Source organism: Amblyraja radiata, chromosome 29 (assembly GCF_010909765.2).
Source record: "Amblyraja radiata isolate CabotCenter1 chromosome 29, sAmbRad1.1.pri, whole genome shotgun sequence".
NCBI lineage: Eukaryota > Metazoa > Chordata > Chondrichthyes > Rajiformes > Rajidae > Amblyraja > Amblyraja radiata.
The window spans coordinates 17,084,779-17,098,877 of record NC_045984.1 but is presented as its reverse complement, the minus strand read 5'-3'; the positions used below and the strand labels follow the sequence as shown (position 1 = coordinate 17,098,877).

At 40.5% G+C, this 14,099-nt stretch overlaps 1 protein-coding gene across 2 annotated transcripts in view; it reads right to left on the bottom strand.

The window, feature by feature from the left end:
- creb3l3 (cAMP responsive element binding protein 3 like 3) overlaps window positions 1–13,617 on the bottom strand; it is a 45,135-nt gene extending 31,518 nt beyond the window's left edge. The window contains exon 1 of one of the 2 annotated variants that reach the window (XM_033046697.1): window positions 13,087–13,617. In XM_033046697.1, coding sequence (XP_032902588.1) covers window positions 13,087–13,116 — 30 coding nt within the window. In that variant the 5' untranslated portion in view covers window positions 13,117–13,617. Of the gene's footprint in view, window positions 1–810; window positions 951–13,086 lie in introns of those variants that run through there. The other variant, XM_033046698.1, reaches the window with a different exon arrangement.
- Between the last annotated feature and the right edge of the window lie 482 nt (window positions 13,618–14,099).

Here is a 14,099-nt window from a genome sequence, read left to right as displayed (position 1 = left end):
GAAGATAGACATAAAAATCTGGAGTAACTCAGCGGGGCAGACAGCATCTCTGGAGAGAAGGAATGGGTGACATTTTGGGTCGAGACACTTCTTCAGAATAATCATTCGTCACCCTCTGACTGAATAAATTCCTCCTCATCTCCTTCCTAAAGGAACGCCCTATTATTCTGAGCCTGTGACCTCTGGTCGTGAAAACATCCTCTCCACATCCACTCAAACCTTTCACTAGGCCTTTCACTACTCGGTAGGTCTCAATGTTTCCCCTCATCCTTCTAAAATGGGGATATCAGTCCAATATTACAAATAAATTCAATGCTTTCCCTAAATGTAAAAAATCCACTTAAAGAATCTGAAAAGGGAAGTATTCCCCTTATGTTTTGGTTAACATGTATCTCCCCCCCCCCCCCCCCCCCCCCCCCCCCCTCTCCTCCCTCCCCTCTGTGACTATATAAGATTACCATGCTATTATCATACTGGTGCCTAAAGGACTTGGCTGTTTGTAAATTACCTGCCATGTTTTCCAAAAAATATATCATATTTCATTTACTGTGAACACTTTGTCTCATGTTGAGATTGTTAAGTCTTAAATTAAAACAAAAAATGATCTCAAAAGAATACATTTTATGAATAAATACACTTTAAAATGTCAGGGTATATAAAAGGTTTCAATCCACCACCCTGAACTCTGTGCTTTAATCTCGGTGTGAACTTTGGCCTGCTTTAGCGTTTAGTGTTGGAACAGATCTGATAAACGAATGATAAAATCAGATCTTTTAATTTCAAAAGGTATTTAAATTGAAATAAACTTACCCTCCCTGTGACGAGTGTCATTTTCGGAAATGTAATAATATGGAGTTCCTCGGTCCTTCTGCGTTTTGGAAGTTTTTTCCCCTCCACTCACCGATTCACCCTCACTCTTCCTTTGATTTGAGCTGTGACTAAGTTGAAGTCCAACCAGGGAAAAATAGCTCCAAGTATTGCAACATCAGCTGCCCTTACGATTGGCTGGAAAGGGACTGTTATCTGAACCGAGTGTCATGGGAAGGCAGTGATTGATTGCTGGATATCACACAGATTGTTGAGAATGCCAGGGTGTCACGCAGTAAGTGCTAATTACCCAATAAATAGGGGAGGAGAAAAGGGGCTCACAAAGCTATGCTTTTACATAAATCAAAGTACCATATAGTAATCTGAGATGAACTTTAGACCATGATCTCAACTCACTGAAAAAAGTGCATGTTTCATTAATTGCTTGATCACTACAGCACCACACAAGCATGTTTTATTAGATAATTGTAGGTATGAGGACTCTCAAATTCTTTAGCAATGGAAATATCTTGTTAAACTCGAGAAGTAGAACAGACCAATGTGTATTTTGCACATGGCCATATCAATAAAAAAATTGATTACGGATAAAGTCTGAGGCATTCTTTTTGTGTTGTTTTTAGTTTTAGAGATACAGCATAGAAATAGTTGCTTTGGCCCACCGAGTGCACATCAGCATCGATTACTCATTCACACTAATTCTATGTATCCCACTTTCTTATCCACTTACTAAACAATAGGGCCAATTAACAACAAACCAGTATGTCTTTGTGATATGGGAGGAAACCGGAGGAGGAAACCGGAGCACCTGGAGGAAACCTTGCGGTCACAGGGAGAACATGTGAGCTCCACACAGACAGAACCCAAAGTCAGGATCGAGCCCAGGTCTCAGGTGCTGTGAAGTAGCTTTATTGTGTGCAATAAAACCAGCTTTTCGCAGATAAACATGTACAAAGTCCTTTCCAACAGATTGGGGAACACAGCTGAGTGTCAGATAATGATGCAAGGCATGAGGGCTGAGACCATGGAGGAAGTAGATCCTCTGAATGGGGTGGCAATTGGAAGAGAAGTGGATTTGGATTTCAGTGGGTGAGGGATTTGGTGATAAACTGATGAAGATGATGAACAATCAGGTTCGATACTAGCTAACCCAAGCTGGCTTTACTGCCTCAGAATTTTTTCAATAATATTTATACCACTGATATTGGACTGATCAGTCTGTACTTTCTTGCTGTTTAATACATGGTGCAACATTGGTAATCTTCAAGTACTCATTCACAGCAGTAAAGTCACTGTGAATGCCATAATTTAGATCATTTGAGAAGGCGATGAGTCATCTGCCTGAACTGTTGCAGTCTATGAGATAGTACCCCCCAGCCCCCCAACATTGCTGAAGGCTTGAGAGCTTCAGTAAGCCATCCATATGACAATGAAAGAAGAGCAATGAATCTCCAAGAAAAACTTGAAGTGATGTTATTCCAATATGCCTGCTTCTTCCGTCTTTTGAGATGAAAGAGGTTGCAGGTTTGGGAAATATTTGTAAAGAATCTTACTAAGTTCTTGCAGTGCAAATTGTGAATGAAACACCCCACAGCCATGTTGCACCACTGAGGGGCAAATGAATGGTTCAAGTGATGGATGAAATGCAAAACAAGTGGGTTATTTTATCTTGACTGAGGCTGAGTCTCTCGTGTGCCGTTGGAGAGCATATGCAGACAAATACAAAATTATCACAGATCATTCCTTTTGTTCTTTTCTCCTCTCCCAAGATACCCTCATCCTCTCAGACTGTTTTAAACCTGCTACACCTCCAACCTTTTCAAATTCTGATACAAATCATTGATCTGAAAGATTAATTCTGTTTCTCTTGTCACAATGCTGCCTGACCTTCTGAGTGATTTCAACCTTTTAATCAAATATTTCAGTAAATTCTTGAAGTGCCTTGTTGGTGATAGAAAGGTTTGAGGAAGTCAGGAGGTGAATGAATAGGATACTGAACGACTCAAGAATCCACAGTATCAATGTGAAAAATAAGGGGAAGATTTAAAATGAAGCTAGTAGTGCACAAGGGCCAATCAATGTCAAAGGGATTTTGAATAGGTATTTGTCATCAGAAGTATCTTTAATAAAATTTGCACCAAACCAAGGAATAGAAAAATGGAGTCAAAGGATCTGGGAATCCTTCTCAATAGTTAACGTCATAGAGTCATACAGTATGGAAATAAGCTCGTCGGCCCAACTTGCCCACATCAACCAACATGCCTCAACTACCTCCTCTGGCTGCTTGTTCCATACACCCACCCTCTTAGTGTGAAAAGGTTACTCCTCAGATTCCTATAAAATCTTTCCCCCTCACCTTAAAAAATTCTTACGTTGGATCAATGGTTGGGTCATTCATTTTAGTTTAAAAGGAAATGTGCATTTAAATCAATCCTTGGAAATTCAAAGCCATCCTCTCTGACCAGCTCTTTCAACATTGCCCTGTTATCTTCAAAAGTTTATTTACTCTAATCTTAAAAGATGTAATGAGCTGTGTCTCAATCTGTGTCCAGGACAAACTGTTCTATGTTCGATTGACTCCCTGCACAAAGACCCCTACCAACCACCCTTGGTTTTAAATGAATGATCCCTTCAACTGATTTCCCCAATCAGTGGAATTACCCTGATTCTGTCAGAGTTCATCTATCTATCTATCCATCTATCCATCCATCCATCCATCTTACTAAAACTGTCATCCTGTTTGTTTGTTTGTATGCGTGCGCATGAGATCCCAAAACCCCGCCAAACTGGTACACGATGGCACTACATGTTTTGGCCCACCTTACTCACCATTGTCCTGTGATGTAAATCAAACAAGTTTCGTTCAGATGGTATATTTTAAACTTATTGACATTTTAAACATTACTTTTCAAAGCACTTTTCCACTTGACCTGCCCATCAGCCGCGTTCGACATCACAATGATGTCACAATGGAATCCCGAATCTCATTAAAAAATTGCGATTTTCAGAAAATCTCAGTTTTAATCAAATTCTTCCGTTTTCATTAACAGCTAACATTTTAAAGAAAAAGCGCGCTTTTCATTGAGAATTTAATTTTTTTAAAACGATTTTCATTGTTGGGGTTGGAATAGGTGGGGAGGTTTCATTAAAAAAAAAACATTGTGATTTTCATTGTGGGGGGTGTGACAGGGGGGAGTTGAGGAATGTGGGAGCAGGGGATAGAGGGAGAGGAGGGGAGTGGGGAGGGAGGGAGGGGAATGTGGGGGAGGTGAGATGGGATAGTGGGGGAGGAGAGGGGGATAGAGGGAGAGGAGGCAGTGGGGGAGGTGAGGAGGGAGAGTGGGATGGGGGGAGGTGAGGAGTGGGGGAGCTGGGAGATAGAGAGGAGGGGTGTAGGGAGGGGAGAAGGGTTATGGAGGGAGGGTGGGAATGACTAAGGGTAGGGGAAAGGAGAGGGAGGGAGAAGTGAGGAAGGGAGTGGGGAGGGGAGAAGGAGAGAAGAAAGAAGAGGGAGGGTGAAGAGGAGAGGGAGGGAGTGCTGGGGATTGAGGGGAAATGGAGGATATGGGTAGGAATAGGGATGGCGAGGCGCAGTTGGGGGAGGGTTGCCGTTGCTCGCATCACAACGGGGATCTCTGGCGTCACAATGGGAACCTGTTAGCCGTGCCTGCGCAGTTGGGGCTATGGATCAGTGGTGGAATATTGCCTTGGGGGACAGGCCCAACGGGTCCGCACCTGGTCTCATAGTTTCTTAAAAATACAATGAAATCTCATCTTAGTTTTCCACAATATTGAGGAAATACCCTTTCTCTATTAATTCAAAATCTGCTTACTTCAATTGATAGTTCCTTTATTAGATTTTCTCTTTTGCTATGTTACTTAATTTGCTTTGTTTAGAATGGTAGATAATTAAATTTAATTGCTGCAACAGCAAGATTTTGAAGTACAAAATAAATTGTATCTATCAATGAATTTTGCTTAAGCCGTTCCTCACAATTACTCCTTATTTCATCCTTGGTAATTTCAAACACCCTAAAACATTTTTTTTTTAAATTGTCGTCACTGCTTAATGAAGAAAAAGATGGCAACCAATATACTCACAGCAAGTACTCATGCATACCAATGAAATAAATAACCAAGGAGTTTGTTATGGTGGATGAGAGAAGAATATTAGGAAGGAATTCAGAAACAACCCAACTGTTCTTCTTCAGATTGCTGCATGGGATTTCAGGCATTTACTTGAATGAGCAAGAGCTTTATGGACCTGTCCCACTTAGGTGACTTTTTAGGCGACTGCAGGAGACTATGCAGTCGCCACATGGTCGCCACATGTTCGTGGTAGTTGCCGGGGAGTCGCCTTCATGGTCGCGAGGAGTTCCCGCATTCTGGGAACTAGTTGCGGCCTCATTATGGTCCAACATGTTGAAAAATTAGCGACAACAAGAATGAAGTCGCCATGGAGAGTAGTGAGAATTCTCGTGCCGTAGGTGGGTCGCCAGGAGGTCCTAGTGGGTTGCCAGGAGGTCAAACGTTCTCGTAGGTTGTAGCCAGTGCTGACCGGTGAATTTCATTGGCTCATTGGGGGAAAAAAACCGTAAGCAGTAGTTTTCAGAACCACAGATAACCGACCGGTAATGTTAATGTCTGCCGAGCTTCACAGCCGTGTATCTCTGGCTTCTTAAATGTTGTCTCCACTCCACCCCCCCCCTTCTTCCCCCCCCCCTTCTCCCCTTCCCCCCTCCCCCCTCCCCCCTCCATCCCCTCTTTTAAAGGATTTACCGTACACTGGGGAAAAAAACGTATGCTGTAGTTATCGACCGGTAATGTTAAATGTCCGCCGAACTTCACAGCCGTGTATCTTTGGTTTCTTAAAAGTTGTCTCCACCCCTTCTACCTCCTTCTCCTCCATTCTCCCTTCTTCTCCCCCCTTCTCCCCCCACCCCTCTTTTAAAGGACTTACCATATATGTGTGTTTGTATCACCTTGGCTTTGCATCGTGCGAATTTCACTCAGACAGCGCTCCCCCTGCTTGCCCTGTCCCTCGCCTGTGTAACAGGCTGGTGAAGATAGCGATGTGTGTGTGTGTGTGTTCCACTCTGACAGTCGCCATTCCAGTTGCCAGTTTTTCATGCGACTGCCGGCAACATGACAGTCGCCAGCAGTCACCTGAAAAATCGCCCATGGGGACAGGCCCATTAGCATCCTACCCAAAGGCTGCCTGTTATAATGTATGACACTCTCAAACCCTGCTAGATTAAATGATCAGTCAAGATCATGTGCCTACTCACAATGAATCTACAAACATCTGACTCACTGGGAAGTCTGCCGTTGTTAAAGGGGGGCTGCTTATTATCTACATTTAATAATCATAATTTAAATTAAATATCAACTCTCAATGTATCATCTTCTATGTCACCTGCTGTTGCAATCCTACATACCACAATGAATTATGAACACAAGATCACCAGGCAGGCAGAGCTGGCCTTAAGCCAATTGGACCAATTGCTCCCAATTAGGCCCCGTGCCTAAGGGGGCCCCGCGCTAGAAGAGTAATCTACTCTCTGCTTATCAAGTACACACATGTGTTGTACACACCTACAACACATAGCAATATATATGTAACACCACATTGCAGGTTCTACCAAAATTCTGTAAATATGAGTAAAAGACTAAGGCACATCGGCAGAACATATTTGAGTGGCAGTAAGAAGAGGAGTGTAGCCAAGGCAAAGAAAGCCGAAGCAGAAAAGGAGAAAGGTGCATTAGATAAGTATTTCAGCAACACTATCTCAGAAAATGCAGAAGAGCAAGTAGAACCAAAACACAGTGAAGATGATGACACCGAAGGAAGCCAGTCTGAAGAAGTTATGCAAGGCAATCAAAGTGGGAATTTATTTACTGAAAGTGAGATCGGCCATTTCGAAAGTGTTGAATTTGACAAACAAGGAAACTCGCCTGTTGATATGACTGCTGGTGCCTCTGAGGCAAGGGAGAACGGGAATTCAAAACTTGCCAGTTTTGTAGAATTAACAGATGATCCTGCAACAAGGCCAGAAATGATAAGTCAGAGTGATAAGTCAGGGACTATTTAGTGAAAAAAGGACCACCTACAATTATAGTAGATTTTTTCCCCAAGAGAGTGGATCACGTTTTTCAAAATTTCACTGCAAAAGAAAACTGTCAAATGGTGAAATTGTAGATCGTCCATGGCTAATATACTCTGTATCAAGTGATAAAATCTTGTTACTACTGCAAGCTTTTTGATAATAACGCAGCAAGTGCACTTGCAAATTGTGGTTTTAATAACTGGCCGAACATTCATCCAAGACTAGCTGAGCATGAGAACTCAAAAAAGCATTTGCAAGCTATGCTCAGTTGCTGTGAACTGCAGCAAAGATTATCTGCTGAAAAAACTATTGATGAAGTGGTAGAAAAACTAATCAGACAAGAACCAAAACGCTGGCATCAAGTTTTTGAGCGACTGGTAACCACTGTACAATTCCTGGCAGAAAGAAACTTGCCATTCCGGGGATCTGAGGAACACATAGGAACACCACATAATGGAAATTTACTTGGTGTTATTGAGTTGCTAGGAAAGTTTGCTCCAGTAATGCAAGATCTGTGAAAAATCCAGAATATGGAAATACATGATCATTATTTAGGAAAAAGAATCCAGAATGGGCTTTTTAAGATAATGGGTCAAGCTGTTCTACAGGAAATCATTTTACGAATCAAGGCTGCTAAGTACTTTGCAGTAATTCTCGACTGTACTCCTGACATCAGTCATCAGGATCAAATGTCGATGGTAGTTAGATATGTAGCTGATGGTGTACAATCAAATGCTCCAGCAGGAGTATATGAAAATTTCATCAAGTTTTTAGTGGTGGAAAGACACAGGTGAAAATGTGTACAATACCCTTCTACATGAACTTGAAACATTAGGGCTGGATGTTGAAAATATCCGTGGACAAGGGTATGATAATGGTGCCAATATGAAGCGACACACCTCAGGTGTGCAGGCACGACTTCTACAGAAGAATTCAAGAGCTTTCTTTACACCATGCGCATGTCACAACTATAACCTAGTTCTGGGAGACATGGCCAAGAAATGTCCAGATGCAATGACTTTCTTTGGAACTCTGCAGTGTATTTACACCCTTTTTGCATCATCTACTAAAAGATGGACTGTTTTTAGAAAACATGTGACAGATCTGTCTGTAAAACCTCTCTATGAAACACGATGGGAATGTAGAAAGTGCCAAAGATGTACGGTACCAAGCTGCTGAAGTTTGTAATGCACTAGAAGAGTTAGCAGAAAACACTGATGATGCTCAAGCAAATAGCGATGCTGAATCGTTAGTCAGTCAAATGAGATATTACAAGTTTCTGGCCTCACTAGTTTTCTGGCACTCCTTACTCTTTCAAGTAAATTTTGTGAGTAAGGAACTTCAGAGTGATACCTTGGATGTTGCTACAGGGCTTTCTTCATTTCAAAAGCTTTGTAACTGGTTAAAGACATACAGGAAAAAAGGTTTTGATGAAGCCTTGATTGACGTTAGTGAATTTGCCAAAGACCTAGATGCTGAGCCTGTATTCAAGACTCAGAGTAAGCGATTATGCGAAAATAGAAAATTATTTGATTATGAATCTGCAGATGAACCTTTGCCAGATCCAAAAACAGCCTTCAGAGTACAATGTTTTAATCAAGTGGTAGATAGAGCACTGCAAACACTTGAGCCACGGTTTGAACGCAATTATGTCCATTGAATCTGAAATTAGCATGAGTTTAAACTTAGACACAATTCTTAAAGACTTTGCAGAGAAAAAAGCAAGAAAGATAACTTTCTCATAATAAAAGGCAATAATAATATGACTCATTTATAATTTATGAATGTTAATAGAAATCCAAAAAAGATCATTTGTTTCCAACAATGCACTTAAATTCTGAATTTTCTTTTCTGAAAATAAAATAAATTAATATTTTTAATAAATCATTTCACAGTATGGGAGGATGGGAGGGCACTAAACAGTTGAAACTGAGCTGTTGCTCATAAACACCACTCAACTTTCAATATATGTCTGGATTTGGATTTACCAGCTTCTGGAGAGAAACGGCCAAATGTAAAAATAATTATATTTGGTTTAAGCGAGCTCTCGTGGGGAAAGTTGGAGAGAGTCAACTTGGGAGGGAAACCAAGTAGTTAAATCGTAAAATCCGTGGTTTTATAGCAAGTCTTCCACTCAAAAAGGTCTGCAGTAATCAAACCCCGAAAGGGTAGGATGGGGCTGAAGTCCAAAATGTAATGCCTGGACTGGTTTTTCGCCAATTTTTATTGGTTTTCCAGGATCTAGTTAATTAAATTACTTTTTTTTCATTTCACAGTCAATAGAACAAGTGGTATTGTAACTATGTACTTTTCAGAGGTAATCTGCACATTTTGTTTGTTGCACCTCCTAGGGCCGGCCCTGCAAGCAGGTGCCTTTAATTTAAGGGAACTAAGCTTCTCACCTAACTACTAAGCTTAGAAATTGTCCCACATTATTTTCTTTCAATGTGGGTCACCCCATTATTGTTTGCGATTGGTTCATTGAAAGAGCAATCACAATTCTGAGAATCACAGAACAGATTTGTCAGTTTCCCTCCATAATGCTATGGAACTGATATTGTTGGTTTCTGTGTGATTTTCCCCATTGAGTGCTTGTACATTCTTGATGCTTTCAGCAGGTACAAACTTAACGGAACAAAGCACAACACAAGTAAAATTCCCCTATAGGGGTTGCGTTGTTGCTGAATTAATGGATAATGGTGGAGGAGTTTGAGTCTCTCAAGGGGTTAGAGAGATCTGCACAGGCTGGTGAAGAATATTGCGCACAGGAGGCAAGCGACATTGACTTTAGTTTAGTTTAGTTGAGTTTATTGTCAAATGTACTGAGGTAGAGTGTTAAAGGCCTGTTCCACTTGTGCCTCATTTGCGCGTCACGCAGATGGCGCGCGAAGATTTTGTACATCTCAAAATCCCGGGGCACCGCGCGCAACCGCGCGTCACTGCCTACGTCACCACGCACCATGCGCGCATCACGTGCACGTCATGACGCGTGCGTCGTGACACGTAAATGATGTCACCTAAATGACGCCCAAGTGGGACAGGCCCTTAAATCTTTTGTTGCTTGACTTCTTTCAGGACTTGAGTGCAGTCTGTACTTGGAAAAACATGCAATGCAGATAAATGCCTGAGCCCACTTTGTTCAGTCCTGTGGCTGAAGAAAACTAGGTGAAATCTCTCCTCAAGCATGGAATTTGCATACCTTGGATTTATGGCACAGACATTAATGCAAAATTAATCTACTACAGATTAACCTGATATTAAACCACAAAGCACATTTTATGTTGTTATGTGAATGAACTTGTAGCCTCTGTTCTGGTGCAAGCCATGGTTTCTGTCAAATCACAAAACAGCTTTACTAATATTATGCACCAACCATGTTAAAAACAACTAATTACACTAATCCTACACTAAATTCATTTTTTTAATTCTCACAGCTCTTCACTTGCCTGTTGAAAACTGAAGAGGTTTATTGCCTTCCAGCCAAAATATTAAGTAGTATTAATATTAACCTAACATTTTAATGAATTATGTAGCTGGACCATTAATTTTTCTTTGCATTTCCACAGTTCTAAGTAAAACGAATGATCATTCTCTTGTCTATGTTGAAATATGTTTACCACATTTTTCCCTATTTTCTGAATCTATTTTGATTTAATACTTTCAACCTCAATATTTACAATGCCATCAAACTTTCAAGTCTTTGACAGGTTTGAATATATGGCTCTCGATCCACTAGTGAAAGCAGTGAATAGTTGAACCCAATACAACCCCCAGAGGGCCACCTTCATAATATACTGCCAATGTGAGTACCTGCCCATTAACCCCATTCTTTACCTTCAGTTGTTCACACAATCACCCAAGTCAGGTCAATATTGCACGCTACAGTGCCCCCCATAATGTTTGGGATAAAGACCCATCATTTATTTATTTGTTAAAGAAGGAACTGCAGATGCTGGAAAATCGAGTACACAAAAATGCTGGAGAAACTCAGCGGGTGCAGCAGCATCTATGGAGCGAAGGAAATAGGCAACGTTTCGGGCCGAAACCCCTCTTCAGATTTATTTATTTGCCTCTGTACTCCATAATTTGACATTTGTAATAGAAAAAAATCACATGTGGTTAAAGTGCATTGTCAGATTTTAATAAAGGCCATTTTTATACATTTCGGATTCCCCATGTAGAAATTACAGCAATGTTTATACATAGTCTCCCATTTCAGGGCACCATAATGTTTGGGACACAGCAATGTCATGTAAATGAAAGTAGTCATGTTTAGTATTTTCTTGCATATCCTCTCATCTGTCCACAAGACCTTTTTCCAGACTGTGGTTGCTCTTTTAAGTACTTCTTGGCAAACTAAGCTGGCCATCCTATTTTTGCGGCTAACCAGTGGTTTGCATCTTGCAGTGTAGCCTCTGTATTTCTGTTCATGAGGTCTTCTGCAGACAATGGTCATTGACAAATCCACACCTTACTCTGAAGAGTGTTTCTGATCTGTCGGACAGGTGTTTGGGGATTTTTCTTTATTATAGAGAGAATTCTTCTGTTATCAGCTGTGGAGGTCTTCCTTGGCCTGCCAGTCCCTTTGCGATTAGTAAGCTCACCAGTGTTCTCTTTCTTTTTATGTATAAAAATAGCCTTTATTAAAATCTGACAATGTGCACTTTAACCACATGTGATTTTTTTCTATCACAAATCTCAAATTGTGGAGTACAGAGGCAAATAAATAAATGAAGGGTCTTTGTCCCAAACATTATGGAGGACACTGTAAACCCATGAGACCGGATGAGGGTCTACATTGAATGACTTCTAGAAACCCATGGACATATCAATTTAGTCACTTCATCTTTACAAACATCTGCTGTCTCTGATTAAAACATTCGAGATGGTCAAACATCCTATCCTTAATTGTAACCGTTAGTAATTCCCCAAGAACAAATTGTAGGATAACTGAGCTATACTTGCTTCATTCACTCAATAAGAAGAGATCATCACCAGGCACATGACAAGAAATAATTCAAACTCTTCCATTCGCTCGCTTGGAACAGACATTGCATCAAACACTGTCTGCTGCTAAAGCTGATTCATGTTTGGAGGGCCCTGCATATCCAATAGCTGAAAAGTATAGTTACCAGCTGAAAATATAAATGTCTTTCAAAATGGAACAGTTACACTACAAGTATAAGCGACACAAGAGCAACTGTTGAGCAAAATGGACAGACAATGTTTTGGTTTCATAATCATAATCACACTTTATTAGCCAAGTATGTTTTGCAATATATGAGATGATACAACTGCTGATGGTAGTAGCATAATGAATTCTGAAGTGTATAAACACACCCTATCTGCTCACATTCAAACAAATGCCTCAAAACTCATTGGCCGGCGGTTCATTCTACAGCAAGACAATGATCCCAAACATACTGCTAAAGCAACAAAGGAATTTCTCAAAGCTAAAAAATGGTTAATTCTTGAGTGGCCAAGTCAACCACCCGATCTGAACCCAATTGAGCATGCCTTTTATATAAGGAAGAGAAAACTGAAGGGGACTAGCCCCCAAAACAAGCATAAGCTAAAGATGGCCGCAATACAGGCCTGGCAGAGCATCACCAGAGAGGACACCCAGCAACTGGTGATGTTCATGAATCGCAGACTTCAAGTTGTCATTGCATGCAAAGGATATGCAACAAAGTACTAAACATTACTATTTTCATTGACATGACATTGTTGTGTCCCAAACATTATGGTGCCCTGAAATGGGGGGTCGATATATAAACACTGCTGTAATTTCTACATGGTGAAACGAAAATGTATAAAAATTGCCTTATTTAAATCTGACAATGTGCACTTCAACCACATGTGATTTTTTTTCTATTACAAATCTCAAATTGTGGAGTACAGAGGCAAATAAATAAATGATTGGTCTTTGTCCCAAACATTATGTAGGGCACTGTATAAACGACCTTGTGGAACTAATCAAAGCAAAGAAGAAGAATTCTCCCTGCTGAGGAACCCCACGTAGTCACAGGAAGAATGTGCAAACTCCACACAGACAGCACTGTTGGCTGCACCACCATTTATAAAGCAGCGAATAGAATCACTAAAATTGAATGAAACATCAAGAATAATCATAAAACCATGTAAATGATTTTACCTTAAATCGCCGTAAACTAGTGAACGTCATTGTCACTAAATTATCTAACACCTAAGACTTTATGTTGATCCATTCCCCAACTGCGAGCAACATGTTGGGGATACTATTTGAGGATTCCTGTTGACACAATTAGGTAATACTTCCCTGAAAATTGTGGAGACAACGTTTTCCAATTCTCACCATCAGCAAGGACCATAATCTATCTAAAGGGCCTTAAGAAGCAAGAGTCCTGGGAAAATTGCATCATCAGTTAGTATCGTATGTCTAATGGTAGGCTCTGCCTACCATCATAAGGGAGTTCAGAACTGAGAATAACACAAACTCCCTGCAGTGTCCTCGACTGGCCCATCCCACAGGCTGGGTAATTTGAGCGACACAGCAGTGAGAGTTGGAAGTTTTGGAAAAAAAAGGTCCAATGTCCAAAAAGCAGCTCAATAAAGTCAACAGAGGCTGTAAACTAGTTGTTTATGATTAACCAACCTGAGGATGATGTCATTCTAAAACTGTCCAAAGAATGCCAAACCTGGTATTAAAATGTTAAACATTTTTTTTTTAATTTTGCCAGAAAGAAAAATGTTGGTTTAACTTCAAACAAATTTCTCAGGGTGAGTAAAGCCATTCAATCTAGAACTGACAAAAGATTTTCAACCTGAATTATTAACCCCATTTCTCTTTCTGCAGACACTGCCTGATCTATAGTATATTTTATTGTATTTATATGTTAGACTTGTCCCCTTATCTAAATCATTGATATTGATAATGAACAACTTGGGACCCAGCAGTGATCCCTGCAACTCTTAATCAGATATAGCCACCCAACCCAAAAATGACCTTTACAGCCAGTAATCTTATGAAGCATGGATACAAAGAGCTCATGGGGTTGAATTGGTGGAGAAAATATTAATGAACAGAAAATCGACAATAGGATTTAATGAAGCACTTTGTTTGTTTGCCACAGCAAACAAGAGTAAAACATAATACTTGCCTCTCATAATTTGATATATGAATGTAAA